Source organism: Schistocerca serialis, chromosome 4 (assembly GCF_023864345.2).
Source record: "Schistocerca serialis cubense isolate TAMUIC-IGC-003099 chromosome 4, iqSchSeri2.2, whole genome shotgun sequence".
Classification (NCBI taxonomy): domain Eukaryota; kingdom Metazoa; phylum Arthropoda; class Insecta; order Orthoptera; family Acrididae; genus Schistocerca; species Schistocerca serialis.
Genome location: NC_064641.1, coordinates 7,741,540 through 7,758,000, shown reverse-complemented (window position 1 = coordinate 7,758,000; position 16,461 = coordinate 7,741,540). Strand labels below are relative to the sequence as shown.

At 39.9% G+C, this 16,461-nt stretch overlaps 1 protein-coding gene across 3 annotated transcripts in view; it reads left to right on the top strand.

Annotated features, from left to right (window-relative positions):
* The window catches only part of LOC126473830 (ras-related protein Rab-34-like), a 123,692-nt gene that overhangs the window by 67,613 nt on the left and 39,618 nt on the right, over window positions 1–16,461 (top strand). For all 3 annotated transcript variants that reach the window (XR_007586529.1, XM_050101151.1, XM_050101152.1), the window contains exon 4: window positions 1,395–1,459. Coding sequence is in view for 2 of the 3 variants with exons in the window: in XM_050101151.1 (XP_049957108.1) it covers window positions 1,395–1,459 (65 nt within the window). In the remaining variant the exon portion in view is untranslated. The remainder of the gene's footprint in view (window positions 1–1,394; window positions 1,460–16,461) is intronic.

Below are 16,461 nucleotides of genomic sequence, written 5' to 3'. Positions count from 1 at the left end.
CACACTCAGCAGTCCATGGAAGAAGGCACTTATACCAAGAGACTGCATAGCAGTATGTCCCATATTAGACTTAATGATGGAAACGAAGATGCTGCAGACAATGTTTCAACATTGGCATCAGTATAATTTCTTATCACATACGGCATTAGTACATCATTTACATCCATGTGATTCTGTTAGTTTTCCCACAATAAGTTGCTTAGCTGACAAGGACAACGGCAAATACTGTGGAAAGTTCGGATCCTCATAGAAAATTAATGTGGCAGGTGCACTGATAACATGTAATGCAACATTGATTTTGGGGGGGGGGGGGGGGGGACAATATGCAGAGAAGATGAGAGAATATTGAAAGGATCAGAACAAAAATAAGAGAGATAAACTGAAGTACAAACTCATCCTGGTTGGTCAGTGCAAAATGGGGTCGGAAAGGGTGGAGAATGCAGTATTTTGTATGAAAGTAAATTTAGTTATTCATAGTTATTGGTTCTGGAATCCATGTTGTCTAATGAGGAAAAATACATTCATCTAAAAAATTACTGTTCCGCTACATGTCAGAACGCAGTAGTAAAGTAACAGCTGGATTACTATGGCTTTTTTTATTTCCCAAAAAAATATATACAGGATGCTGTAACATTTGTTATTAAAAATGTCCCATCTGCCTTCAAAGAGAAGATACCTGTTTTGGGAGCATTTATTTTGGTTAGAATGGTACAAATCTATTGTCCTAAACACTTCTGCTAACCTATATAGTAGTCAGACGTAAATACAGCATGCAGTTGATGCAAATTGTTTGTTTCAATGTGGCACATGATTTGCAACTGCTTTACCTTAAATATCAATTAAGTTACAGATGTAATGAGCAATAGCACATATGTTATTTTGCCAGACTTTGAACTCACAGTAGGTCTCCATATGAAAATAAACCACTGTCAGCATTATAGGAGAAGCAAGTACTAAAAGAGAGGCACCTGTTTTGTTGTTGGCACACCTATAACCAGAGTACATTTGTAATGAGATGAAAACTTTGTATTTCAAAAGTAGTACAATACAAACAATTCTGTAGGTGATTGTTGTCAGTCCATACAAGTTGTTGTTGTTGTTGTTGTTCTTCTTCTTCTTCTTCTTCTTCTTCTTCTTCTTCTCCTCCCCCTACACTCCCTCCCCTCACCCCCACTCCCCTGCCCCCCCCTCCCTCTCTCTCTCTCTCTCTCTCTCTCTCTCTCTCTCTCTCTCTCTCTCCTCTCTCTCTCTGATATTTTCACATTTTAGATGCAACACCAGATGTGAATGCCAAAATGGGATCTTCATTTGGCTAGGAGAAAAGTGATGTGAACAATTTGCATACTGTGTAAAGTAAAAGACTAAATCTTTGTTTTAAATAATTTGTCTTTCAGTTGGGATACTGCTGGACAAGAAAGATTCAAAGCAATTGCGTCATCCTATTTTCGTGGTGCTCATGGTAAGAAATTTTTGGTGCAGTTCATCTAAAATGTGCATTGGTAGAATGATATATAAAATGCAGCCAACAAAGTTTTCAATAATTTTTTTCTAATATGAAAATACACCATTAGAATTTATTTTTAGAAGTTTAATATCATAATTAATTCTTATATTGTGTAACATTCTGCCGGTTGATACCTTGATTTTCAATTGATGAAATGTGATAGTAGCCACGCTTCAAGTTTCACTGACTTAGTAAAGAAATGTGGTTTCCAATTGAATTTCTTTGAATCTACCAGAGACAATGGGCAATCAGCAACATGCATTGACAATGTTCTAACTAATTATGTATATGAAGATGTGTATAAATTTTGTCTAGATCTAGGTATTTCAGATCATTGTGCATTGTTCATTGAGCTGCCACAGACAGACAGGAACGTTTCAGTATGAGAACTCATATGAGCAGGAACTTAAGCAAAGAAAACTTTCTAACATTTAGTGAGAAGCTAAAAGAGAAAACATGGACTTTTGATTATTGTAACTCAAGTGACGAAAAGTTTGAGAAATTCCTAAATAGATTTCTTGGAGACTTTAATGAAGCATTTCTCCCTAGACTCAGCAGCAGTAAAATAACAAATACAGTAAAGTGGATTACCCAGGGCATAAAAATTTCCAGTGTAAGGAAAAGGCAACTGCACAGAGAACTAAAATATAATAAAGATATTGATTTCATTAAATATGTTAGATTCTATAAAACTATATGCAAAAGAGTTGTCAAGGCAGCAAAACAACTGGCAAATAACAGGCTAATTTTAAATCATAAAAATAAGACAAAGGCTGTGTGGTCAGTCATTAAACCTGAGTTATGTGTTAAAGCCTGTAACCAAGAAATTCCAAAAGTTGACATTGAAGGAAATACTATTGCAAATCCAACTCAAATACCAGAGTACTTTAATGAATTCTTTATAAATGTAGCAAAGTCTGATGTAGATGTAACAGATTATCACAACAAAGTAAATCCCTTTGGCCTAGGCGAAAACTGAAAACTTTACAAAATTCTCAAAAGTTTCTGTGGAGGATGTAGAAAATGCTATTCTAACATTAAAAAACAAAAAATCTGCAGGTTGGGATGACCCACCAAAGTTATTAAAGTGGTACACAATAGAATTGCAAACCCACTAGCTCAGATAATAAATCAATGTTTTGAAGAGGGCTGTTTCCCAGATGTAATGAAATATGCTGAAGTCAAACCCCTCTTCAAGAAGGTATCGAGAGAGATCATGGGAAATTATCGTCCTATCTCTATTCTCTCAATCCTATCTAAAATATTTGAAAAACTTGCTGTTGCACAAATCCAAAACTTCATTGCAAAATATTCTGTTATTCTAAACAATCAATTTGGTTTTCAGTAGGGTAACAACACCATTGATGCAGTAAACAGTGTTGCTGAGAAAATAAGTACATCATTAGACAAGAGAAATAAGGTGGCAGGAATTTTCTGCAACCCCACAAAGGCATTTGATTCCGTAAACCATGCATTGCTTGTTTACAAACTTGAGAAGTATGGCATTAGCGGCAGTGCCTTACAATGGCTTAACTCCTACTTGTCCAACAGAAAGCAAAGAGTTAGCATTTTCTCAAATGGCACATATTATTTTTCTGAGTGGAAAAAAAAAATATCTCAGGGTGTTCCACAAGGCTCCATATTAGGTCCAGTCCTATTTCTCTTTTATGTTAATGACTTACCATTAAATATCAGCTCCCCATCATTTCTGTTTGCAGATGATACTTCTGTCTTAGTTGAAGATCAGGACTCGGGAAAAATTCCCAAATCTATGATCAGTACCCTCAGTACTGTAGGAACTTGGTTTCAGCTAAATGGGTTGAATCTAAACATATCTAAGACTCACGTGATGCAGTTCAGAACCAAACAATCAAAATGTGAGCAGATTAAGATTGAACACAAAAAACCAAGGTACAATAGAAGTTGACTCAGTCAAATTCTTAGGTTTAAATGTAGATAAAAATTTGAGGTGGCAGGCATGCATTGAATACCTGGCAAACAAACTGAGTAGCAAATATTGTCAACTGCAACTGACATGGACACACAAAAAGTAGCATATACAAGCTACTTCAAATCCATTATTAGGTATGGTACTTTTTTGGGGGGTAACTCAACAAACATAGTGTGGATACTAAAAATACAGAAAAAAATTGTATGAAATATGTTGCACTGCAAATCACAAAGAACCATGTTGACCATTATTTAGAAAACTTAAAATATTAACTCTGCCATCCTTATACATATATGAGATTATTATATTTTTGTACACCAGACATCAGTTATTTGAGGGAAACCATTTTGTCCATTCACATGATACCAGAAACAAAGAAAATTTTATGCTCCCCACCCACCGCCTCAGACTATATGCCCAGGGACCTCAATACATGGGAATGAAAATTTGTAATAAATTAAAAGGAACAAGTTGATGCAGATGAATTTAGGTTCACTTAAAAGAAAGCTATATGAGGTACTGACACTGAAGTGTTATTACTCAGTGGATGAATTCATGCGTGACAAACTGGAAATTTGAGCTGGGCACAATGTGTTATCCTTATAGTGTCGTTATTTATTTTAGTGCTATTATTTATTAATGTAAAAATCATTGTAATTGTTTTATAAATTTTTGACATGTCTCCTGTTCGCAAACCAAATGGATTGCAAGTGTACACCATGAGATGAATAAAACACAATTCACAATGTGACATTTTCTCAAAAGACAAAGGTATTTTGTAATATCACACTAATGTCACCTTGCTGAAAACTATGATGGCAACATTTAAAGCCAGGATGTTTTAAACCACACAAAACTAACAAAAGACCCAGAACATATGTTGAGTCTGTAGTTGAGAATGACATACTGACATACTTCTGACATACTAATGCCAACATTTCCATGACAGAAAAGGGGAAAATATAAAATTTCAAAATGAACTAGCTTTTTGAGTTGCAGGTAGACATGATGAAGAGACTGTTATAGATAAGCTTTCGGCCAAAAAAAAAATGCATACACATTCACACAAGTAAGCTTACACACACACATGACCATTATCTCTGACCACATTGTTGACATTCCAAAATGGATTTTCCATTTTTTTAACTAGCATTTTGTGTGGGACTATCTACCAGTCAATTAGAATGATACTAAAAAGATTTAATCACAAAATTCAACACTCACAATTCCTGAATCCTCTCAGGTCTATGAGATAAAATAAGAATGTATGAATGGAAAGTAATACGAACTAGGAATTCCAGTGAAAATTACATTATAATTTTATTACACAACAGTCTCATTCACATTATATTTACATTAATATGCATGATAGACTAATTTTGGCACATTTATGACACTTTCTTGTGGGATATTTCCAGGTGTCAGCATCTCCATCGCATTGCTAGTCATATTGAATATTGTACCATAGGACAATATTGAGTGAATGTATAGAAGTACTCTAGCTGCTTGTTTTGCACATAGCACAGTGAGAGAGATTTCTAAGTGCAAAGCAGGCAGAACTGAGCTCTCTGTTTGACCTATACATATACTGGTGTCACCTCATAAATCAAAGTTGTTCTGTTGTATTGCACTTAATGAAATACATATTTCTGTTGTCCACATCCAGAGAATCCTTTCATTGAATATGTGAAATATTATTTATGTAATGTAAAATATAACTGCATAGAAGTACTGTAACAATAACTATTTCTACTTTTCATCCATGAATGGAATAGAAAGAAGCCCTAATGTATCATACAATAAAAATGTCTTCTGCCATGCTCTTTATATTAATAATGATGCAGAATTATACAAACCATTGGCTCATTTCAAGCATGACCAGTAGGTTGAAGCTGGAACAATTCTGACAATAAACATTTTCATTTTTAAAAAATCTGTTTGTTACTGTACATTATTATGAAACCGTGGCATGTTCTTCGTATTAGTTTCAGAGTATGTATATTGCAATTTTTGGTTAATTTTTATTCATTGGAAGTAAGGCAAAGATAGATATATGTTGAAATGTAGTAGATAGATGAAAGGCTGACATGTATGGATGAGAGAATGAAGAACAGAAGAAGTGCCAAACACTCTGTCAGTAACTACAGACATGCACCAAATCCGTTAGAAGTGCTGATGTGCTAAGAGCAGAAATTCAGACTTCTCACAGACATAGAGGATATATTTTGCTCCAATTTTGAAGAATCCCATAGTTTGGTGGTGGTAGTTTTCATTTAAACATTCATAAAGCAAGATTTTTTAAAGTAAAAAAGAAAATTGTCTATTTGGCATTGAAAGTTGGTGGGTCTCTTCTTTATCCAGTTCTACCTCTTCTATTTCCCTTTTAATTTAAGGAATGATTATCCAAAAAAGAAATGAGCTACTCGATCTCACATTGCATTAAGAAGTATTTTGGCTATTCCATTCCTAGAAGCATTTAGACGGGCAATGTCAAAATAAACATTGCCTTTAGTAGTCTACAAGTCATTCAATCTCTTATCACAAGAGTGCATTTGTGAAAGTTATATTAAAATATGCAGTCTCTTATGCAAAAAAACAATTGCATACCTTGAAACTTCCTGGCAGATTAAAACTGTGTGCCCGACCGAGACTCGAACTCGGGACCTTTGCCTTTCGCGGGCAAGTGCTCTACCATCTGAGCTACCGAAGCACGACTCACGCCCGGTACTCACAGCTTTACTTCTGCCAGTATCTCGTCTCCCACCTTCCAAACTTTACAGAAGCTCTCCTGCGAACCTTGCAGAACTAGCACTCCTGAAAGAAAGGATATAGCGGAGACATGGCTTAGCCACAGCCTGGGGGATGTTTCCAGAATGAGATTTTCACTCTGCAGCGGAGTGTGCGCTGATATGAAACTTCCTGGCAGATTAAAACTGTGTGCCCGACCGAGACTCGAACTCGGGACCTTTGCCTTTCGCGGGCAAGTGCTCTACCATCTGAGCTACCGAAGCACGACTCACGCCCAGTACTCACAGCTTTACTTCTGCCAGTATCTCGTCTCCCACCTTCCAAACTTTACAGAAGCTCTCCTGCGAACCTTGCAGAACTAGCACTCCTGAAAGAAAGGATATAGCGGAGACATGGCTTAGCCACAGCCTTGGGGATGTTTCCAGAATGAGATTTTCACTCTGCAGCGGAGTGTGCGCTGATATGAAACTTCCTGGCAGATTAAAACTGTGTGCCCGACCGAGACTCGAACTCTGGCAGAAGTAAAGCTGTGAGTACCGGGCGTGAGTCGTGCTTCGGTAGCTCAGATGGTAGAGCACTTGCCCGCGAAAGGCAAAGGTCCCGAGTTCGAGTCTCGGTCGGGCACACAGTTTTAATCTGCCAGGAAGTTTCATATCAGCGCACACTCCGCTGCAGAGTGAAAATCTCATTCTGGAAACATCCCCCAGGCTGTGGCTAAGCCATGTCTCCGCTATATCCTTTCTTTCAGGAGTGCTAGTTCTGCAAGGTTCGCAGGAGAGCTTCTGTAAAGTTTGGAAGGTGGGAGACGAGATACTGGCAGAAGTAAAGCTGTGAGTACCGGGCGTGAGTCGTGCTTCGGTAGCTCAGATGGTAGAGCACTTGCCCGCGAAAGGCAAAGGTCCCGAGTTCGAGTCTCGGTCGGGCACACAGTTTTAATCTGCCAGGAAGTTTCATATCAGCGCACACTCCGCTGCAGAGTGAAAATCTCATTCTGGAAACATCCCCCAGGCTGTGGCTAAGCCATGTCTCCGCTATATCCTTTCTTTCAGGAGTGCTAGTTCTGCAAGGTTCGCAGGAGAGCTTCTGTAAAGTTTGGAAGGTGGGAGACGAGATACTGGCAGAAGTAAAGCTGTGAGTACCGGGCGTGAGTCGTGCTTCGGTAGCTCAGATGGTAGAGCACTTGCCCGCGAAAGGCAAAGGTCCCGAGTTCGAGTCTCGGTCGGGCACACAGTTTTAATCTGCCAGGAAGTTTCATATCAGCGCACACTCCGCTGCAGAGTGAAAATCTCATTCTGGAAACATCCCCCAGGCTGTGGCTAAGCCATGTCTCCGCTATATCCTTTCTTTCAGGAGTGCTAGTTCTGCAAGGTTCGCAGGAGAGCTTCTGTAAAGTTTGGAAGGTGGGAGACGAGATACTGGCAGAAGTAAAGCTGTGAGTACCGGGCGTGAGTCGTGCTTCGGTAGCTCAGATGGTAGAGCACTTGCCCGCGAAAGGCAAAGGTCCCGAGTTCGAGTCTCGGTCGGGCACACAGTTTTAATCTGCCAGGAAGTTTCATATCAGCGCACACTCCGCTGCAGAGTGAAAATCTCATTCTGGAAATTGCATACCTTCATTAACTAAACACATTTATTTCATTGCTTCCTCAGGATACTGTCAAAACAGTAATTTTTTCTCTGTATTTCCGAAGATCAGTTCTGTTGATCTACAAATACCATTTTTGTGAGGCACATCCATCATAATTCTGTATTTCAACACTTTACATTTATTTTAACTTACATGTGTTTAATAAACTGCACTTCTTTCAAAGATGGAGCAGTGAATCCAAGTAAGTTTTAATGTTGTTGTTGTTGTGGTCTTCAGTCCTGAGACTGGTTTGATGCAGCTCTCCATGCCACTCTATCCTGTGCAAGCTTTTTCATCTCCCAGTACCTACTGCAACCTACATATTTCAGAATCTGCTTAGTGTATTCATCTCTTGGTCTCCCTCTACGATTTTTACCCTCCACACTGCCCTCCAATACTAAATTGGTGATCCCTTGATGCCTCAGAACATGTCCTACCAACCGATCCCTTCTTCTGGTCAAGTTGTGCCACAAACTTCTCTTCTCCCCAATCCTATTCAATACTTCCTCATTAGTTATGTGATCTACCCATCTAATCTTCAGCATTCTTCTGTAGCACCACATTTCGAAAGCTTCTATTCTCTTCTTGTCCAAACTATTTATCGTCCATGTTTCTCTTCCATACATGGCTACACTCCATACGAATACTTTCAGAAATGACTTCCTGACACTTAAATCAATACTGGATGTTAACAAATTTCTCTTCTTCAGAAACGCTTTCCTTGCCATTGCCAGCCTACATTTTATATCCTATCTACTTCGACCATCATCAGTTATTTTGCTCCCCAAATAGCAAAACTCCTTTACTACTTTAAGTGCCTCATTTCCTAATCTAATTCCCTCAGCATCACCCGACTTAATTAGACTAGATTCCATTACCCTTGTTTTGCTTTTGTTGATGTTCATCTTATATCCTCCTTTCAAGACACTGTATCCTCCTTTCAAGACACTGTCCATTCCATTCAACTGCTCTTCCAAGTCCTTTGCTGTCTCTGACAGAATTACAATGTCATCGGCGAACCTCAAAGTTTTTATTTCTTCTCCATGAATTTTAATACCTACCCCGAATTTTTCTTTTGTTTCCTTTACTGCTTGCTCAATATACAGATTGAACAACATCGGGGAGAGGCTACAACCCTGTCTTACTCCCTTCGCAACCACTGCTTCCCTTTCATGTCCCTCAACTCTTATAACTGCCATCTGGTTTCTGTACAAATTGTAAATAGCCTTTCGCTCCCTGTATTTTACCCCTGCCACCTTCAGAATTTGAAAGAGAGTATTCCAGTCAACATTGTCAAAAGCTTTCTCTAAGTCTACAAATGCTAGAAACGTAGGTTTGCCTTTCCTTAATCTTTCTTCTAAGATAAGTCGTAAGGTCAGTATTGCCTCACGTGTTCCAGTGTTTCTACGGAATCCAAACTGATCTTCCCCGAGGTTGGCTTCTACTAGTTTTTCCATTCGTCTGTAAAGAATTCGTGTTAGTATTTTGCAGCTGTGACTTATTGAGCTGATAGTTCGGTAATTTTCACATCTGTCAACACCTGCTTTCTTTGGGATTGGAATTATTATATTCTTCTTGAAGTCTGAGGGTATTTCGCCTGTTTCATACATCTTGCTCACCAGATGGTAGAGTTTTGTCAGGACTGGCTCTCCCACGGCCGTCAGTAGTTCCAATGGAATATTGTCTACTCTGGGGGCCTTGTTTCGACTCAGGTCTTTCAGTGCTCTGTCAAACTCTTCACGCAGTATCGTATCTCCCATTTCATCTTCATCTACATCCTCTTCCATTTCCATAATATTGTCCTCAAGTACATCGCCCTTGTATAGACCCTCTATATACTCCTTCCACCTTTCTGCTTTCCCTTCTTTGCTTAGAACTGGGTTTCCATCTGAGCTCTTGATATTCATACCAGTCGTTCTCTTATCCCCAAAGGTCTCTTTAATTTTCCTGTAGGCGGTATCTATCTTACCCCTAGTGAGATAGGCCTCTACATCCTTACATTTGTCCTCTAGCCATCCCTGCTTAGCCATTTTGCACTTCCTGTCGATCTCATTTTTGAGACGTTTGTATTCCTTTTTGCCTGTTTCACTTACTGCATTTTTATATTTTCTCCTTTCATCAATTAAATTCAATATTTCTTCTGTTACCCAAGGATTTCTACTAGCCCTCGTCTTTTTACCTACTTGATCCTCTGCTGCCTTCACTACTTCATCCCTCAAAGCTACCCATTCTTCTTCTACTGTATTTATTTCCCACATTCCTATCAATTGCTCCCTTATGCTCTCCGCTCTCCCAGAATCTCTGTACAACCTCTGGTTCTTTCAGGTTATCCAGGTCCCATCTCCTTAAATTCTCACCTTTTTGCAGTTTCTTCAGTTTTAATCTACAGGTCATAACCAATAGATTGTGATCAGAGTCCACATCTGCCCCTGGAAATGTCTTACAATTTAAAACCTGGTTCCTAAATCTCTGTCTTACCATTATATAATCTATCTGATACCTTTTAGTATCTCCAGGGTTCTTCCATGTATACAACCTTCTTTCATGATTCTTAAACCAAGTGTTAGTTATGATTATGTTGTGCTCTGTGCAAAATTCTACCAGGCGGCTTCCTCTTTCATTTCTGTACCCCAATCCATATTCACCTACTATGTTTCCTTCTCTCCCTTTTCCTACACTCGAATTCCAGTCACCCATGACTATTAAATTTTCGTCTCCCTTCACAATCTGAATAATTTCTTTTATTTCATCATACATTTCATACATTTTAATAAGACAAGAAAATCTCTTTTCCTTAACCTCAAAATAATCTCAACAAGTTATTAAATGAGGGGTCAAAGCTCCAATGTGAAGTCCAAGGCGTAATATTTAATATATACACAATGTAACTGGATAAATAAAAAATCTGCTCACCAAGTGGCAGCAAGAGAAAACACACATCAGAAAACTAAGGAAATGCACAAGCTTTTGAAGGCAGTGGTCCCTCCTGGCAGAAGGGTCAAAGATTAAGGAAGAGGAGTGAAGGAAAATTGAAAAGGTCACCCACAACTGCAGGTGAAGGGAGACTTACTGGATGGGATGAGAAGGAAAGACTGATTGTTGAAGATCCACCAGATGAGATTTGAAAACCTGGGGCTTAATGGTGGAAAATAGTGTACAAAACACTGTCAAGGTTTAACAAGAGTGGAAAGCTAAGTCCATTACTCTCGGTAGAAATGTGAGGATGGGGAAACTACAGGTCAGAAAACAAAGGGTATAGAAAACTTAAACTGAGTGAGGAAAGAAATAGTTACTGAAAAGAAATGCTGAGACTGAAGAAATTAATGTAAATTAAAGCCATGTGGATGGCAAGAACCACATACATGCTGAACCATCAGTTCCCACTGAGGATAATTATTCCTTTCTTTGCACCCTTTTAGTTTTCTATATCTTTCATTTTCTGACATGTCAATTTTTTGGTGCACCGGTCACCTCATATGTCTACCCCATATAATGCACTTAGCTTTCTGGTCCAATTAAATCTTGCACACTGTTCTGTCAGTAATCTCTGTTATGTTATTACCCTATCTTCCACCTATAAGCTCTCAGATTTTCAAATCTCATCTGGTGCAGTCCCCATCAATCAGTCTTTCCATCTCATCCCAGGCAATAAGTCTCCCTTGACTTGGGGGTCCTTGCTGACTTTTCCACAACTCTCTCCACTCCCTAAACCTCACCAGTCCTTTTCTTTCATCCATCTTTCTTCCCCTTCACCTAAAGGCAGACGAGACGTGCTGAGTCATCGACAGATACACAAACAAAAGATACAGAGCTTTGCTTTGCTAGCTTTTGAAATGGAATACCTTTCTTGAGCTGTAGGAGAAATACACACACACACACACACACACACGCCTGTCTCCCTACATTGTGCTCATTTGGCTGCCAGTTCTTTCCTGGCCCACAGTGAGTGTGCTGGGGTGAGGGTGGGGTGAGGGATGCGGGAGAGGTGGGAGGCAGGGAGGGGGTGGGGGAAGTGAGGAGGGGTTGAGATAGTTGGGAGCTGTCCATGGGCTAGCTAGGGGTGCAGGTAGAGAGGCATGAGGTAGACGGCTGCGTTCGCTTTTATAGACTAGACCGTAAGATGGCAGCACACAGCTAGCTGACACATATTTGGCACATCCTTTGCTCCCGCAACCTCCCTGGCCTAAACCTAAGGTAACTCGCTGTCCCCCCACACCCCACCAAATAGTGTGTGTGCGTGTGTGTGTGTGTGTGAGTGTGTGTTTGTGTGCAGGTTTCTCAGTTTCTCCTGCAGCTTGAGAAAGGAATTCCATTTCGAAAGCTAACAAAGTAAACCTGTATACCTTTTGTGTGTGTATCTGTTGAGACAAAACTGCGCTTGTGCCTTTAGGTGAGTCGCCACCTTTATTTCTAAATAATTCATTATTCTCAACCAGAACTTTCCATACATTATTATTTTTCCCCATCAACTCCTCTGCCAGAAGAGGGGGCCACTGGCTCCAAAAGCTTGCACATGAAGGCAGAGCTCACCATCTGCAGCATCGTTGACAGACCCAACTGCGGACCTTTGGTGCCGAGCCAGGGGGTGGATCTGAATCAGAGGCTCAGACGGTTTTGCGACCGTGTTGGCTGCAGATTCCTTGACTTGCGCCATAGGGTGGTGGGGTTTCGGGTTCCGCTGAATAGGTCAGGAGTTCACTACACTCAGCTGGCGGCTACACGGGTAGCGGAGGCTGTGTGGCGTGGACTGGGCGTTTTTTTAGGTTAGCAGGCCTCGGGAAAGTACGGGGTGGGCTGCAATCTCAAAGGGTGCATGGCAAATACAGGACGTGCTTGGATCAAGGAACAGTCGGAATTGTAGTTGTAAATTGTTGTAGTTGTGCTGGGAAAGTCCCTGAGCTTCAAGCGCTAATAGAAAGCACAGAAGTTGAAATCGTTATAGGTACAGAAAGCTGGCTAAAGCCTGAAATATGTTCTGCAGAAATTTTTACGAAGTCTCACGCGGCATTCAGGAAAGATAGAGTAGGCAAAATTGGTGGTGGAGTGTTTGTGTCTGTCAGTAGTGGTTTATCTTGTAGTGAAGTCGAAGTAGATACTCCGTGCGAATTGGTATGGGTTGAGGTTATACTTAACAGCCGAACTAAGTTAATAATTGGCTCCTTCTACTGACCCCCAGACTCTGATGATATAGTTACTGAACAGTTCAGAGAAAATTTGAGTCTCGTAACAAATAAATACCCCACTCACACGGTTATAGTTGGTGGGGACTTCAACCTTCCCTCGATATGTTGGCAAAAATACTTGTTCAAAACTGGTGGTAGGCAGAAAACATCTTCCGAGATTGTCCTAAATGCTTTCTCCAAAAATTATTTCAAGCAGTTAGTCCACGAACCCACGCGAATTGTAAATGGTTGCGAAAACACACTTGACCTCTTAGCCACAAACAATCCAGAGCTGATAGAGAGCATCATGAACGATACAGGGATTAGTGATCACAAGGTCGTTGTAGCTAGGCTCAATACCGTTTCTTCCAAATCCAACAGAAACAAACGCAAAATAATTTTATTTAAAAAAGCGGATAAAGTATCACTAGAAGCCTTCCTAAGAGACAATCTCCATTCCTTCCGAACTGACTATGCAAATGTAGACGAGATGTGGCTCAAATTCAAAGATACAGTAGCAACAGTAATTGAGAGATTCATACCTCATAAACTGGTAAGAGATGGAACTGATCCCCCATGGTACACAAAACAGGTCTGAACGCTGTTGCAGAGGCAACGGAAAAAGCATGCGAAGTTCAGAAGAACGCGAAATCCTGAAGATTGGCTAAAATTTACAGACACGCGAAATTTGGCACGGACTTCAATGTGAGATGCCTTTAATAGGTTCCACAACGAAACATTGTCTCGAAATTTGGTAGAAAATCCGAAGAAATTCCGGTCGTATGTAAAGTACACAAGCGGCAAGACGCAGTCAATACCTTCGCTGCGCAGTGCCGATGCCACTGTTACCGACGACTGTGTCACTAAAGCGGAGTTATTGAACGCAGTTTTCCGAAATTCCTTCACCAGGGAAGATGAATGGAATATTCCAGAATTTGAAACACGAACAGCTGCTAGCATGAGTTTCTTAGAAGTAGATACCTTAGGGGTTGCGAAGCAACTCAAATTGCTTGCTACAGGCAAGTCTTCAGGTCCAGATTGTATACCGATTAGGTTCCTTTCAGATTACGCTGATACAATAGCTCCCTACTTAGCAATCATATACAACCGCTCGCTCACCGATAGATCTGTACCTACAGATTGGAAAATTGCGCAGGTCGCACCAGTGTTTAAGAAGGATAGTAGGAGTAATCCATCGAACTACAGACCTATATCATTGACGTCGGTTTGCAGTAGGGTTTTGGAGCATATACTGTATTCAAACATTATGAATCAGCTCGAAGGGAACGATCTATTGATACGTAATCAGCATGGTTTCAGAAAACATCGTTCTTGTGCAACCCAGCTAGCTCTTTATTCGCACGAAGTAATGGCCACTATCGACAGGGGATCTCAAGTTGATTCCGTATTTCTAGATTTCCGGAAAGCTTTCGACACCGTTCCTCACAAGCGACTTCTAATCAAGCTGCGGGCCTATTGGGTATCGTCTCAGTTGTGCGACTGGATTCGTGATTTCCTGTCAGGAAGGTCACAGTTCGTAGTAATAGACGGAAAATAATCGAGTAAAACTGAAGTGATATCAGGTGTTCCCCAGGGAAGCGTCCTGGGACGTCTGCTGTTTCTGATCTATATAAATGACCTGGGTAACAATCTGAGCAGTTCTCTTAGGTTGTTCGCAGATGATGCTGTAATTTACCGTCTAGTAAGGTGATCCGAAGAGCAGTATCAGTTGCAAAGCGATTTAGAAAAGATTGCTGTATGGTGTGGCAGGTGGCAGTTGATGCCAAATAACGAAAAGTGTGAGGTGGTCCACATGAGTTCCAAAAGAAATCCGTTGGAATTCGATTACTTTATAAATAATACAATTCTCAAGGCTGTCAATTCAACTAAGTACCTGGGTGTAAAAATTACGAACAACTTCAGTTGGAAAGACCACATAGATAATATTGTGGGGAAGGCGAGCCAAAGGTTTCGTTTCATTGGTAGGACACTTAGAAGATGCAACAAGTCCACTAAAGAGACAGCTTACACTACACTCGTTCGTCCTCTTGTTAGAATATTGCTGTGCGGTGTGGGATCCTTATCAGGTGGGATTGACGGAGGACATCGAAAGGGTGCAAAAAAGGGCAGCTCGTTTTGTATTATCACATAATAGGGGAGAGAGTGTGGCAGATATGATACGCGAGTTGGGATGAAAGTCATTAAAGCAAAGACGTTCTTCATCGCGGCGAGATCTATTTACGAAATTTCAGTCACCAACTTTCTCTTCCGAATGCGAAAATATTTTGTTGAGCCCAACCTACATAGGTAGGAATGATCATCAAAATAAAATAAGAGAAATCAGAGCTTGTACAGAAAGGTTTAGGTGTTTGTTTTTCTCGCGCGCTGTTCGGGAGTGGAATGGTAGGGAGATAGTATTATTGTGGTTCGATGAACCCTCTGCCAAGCACTTAAATGTGAATTGCAGAGTAATCATGTAGATGTAGATTTCCTTAACTTTTTCAAGTGTCTCTCTTCCAGCACTTAATGAGTAGTTATTTATCTATAGAATTTCATATATTTTCAAAAATTGACATTTTCATTAATATTTACACAGATTTCCGAGAGGGTCATATGAAGCGTAAGGTGGAGGGAAGTAATACTTGAACACTGGATGTGTTAATCTTAGGGCTACTGCATTATTGTGTTATCTTAGTAATACTCAGCAATATAATATATTTATGCAGAGGATATTTTTTTCCCATGTGAAAACAAATTTTAGTGACTTTGGTGCTGGTAGAGGTAGGGCATATTCATGGAAGTATATCTTGACCAACTAAGATAATTTAACAACTTCAGTTCCTCTTCTTTCTTTCTCTTCATGTTGTCTTTTCCTTTCTTATGTGTATTCTAATTTATTATTTCTTCTGACTTAAAAGCCTTCTAAATTTAGTATTTTATTCTCAAAACAGTTCCTTTCTACTATTTACAATTTTTTAATGTTGTTTCTTTTCTAGTTATTTTCTTATTTCTGTGATCATTGAAATATAGTCAGTTTTCTTTCTCCATAAAAATAGGAATATTTGTTTCACTAGCCTGTTCTAATCCATTCAGTAGAGGTGTCTGTTGTTGTTGTTGTTGTTGTTGTTATCTTCGGTCCAAAGGCTGGTTTGATGCAGCTCTTCAAGCTACTCTATCCTGTGCAGGCCTCTTTCTCTCCGAGTAACTACTGCAATCTACATGCTTCTGAATCTGCTTACTGTATTCATCTCTTGGTCTCCCTTTATGATTTTTACCCTCCATGCTTCCTTCCAATACTAAATTGGTGATCCCTTTATGCCTCAGAATATGCCCTACCAACCGATCCCTTCTGCTAGTCAAGTTGGCCACAAATTTCTCTCCTCTCCAATTCTGTTCAATACCTCCTCATTAGTTATGTGATCTACCCATCTAATCTTCAGCATTCTTCTGTAGCACTGCATTTCATAAGCTT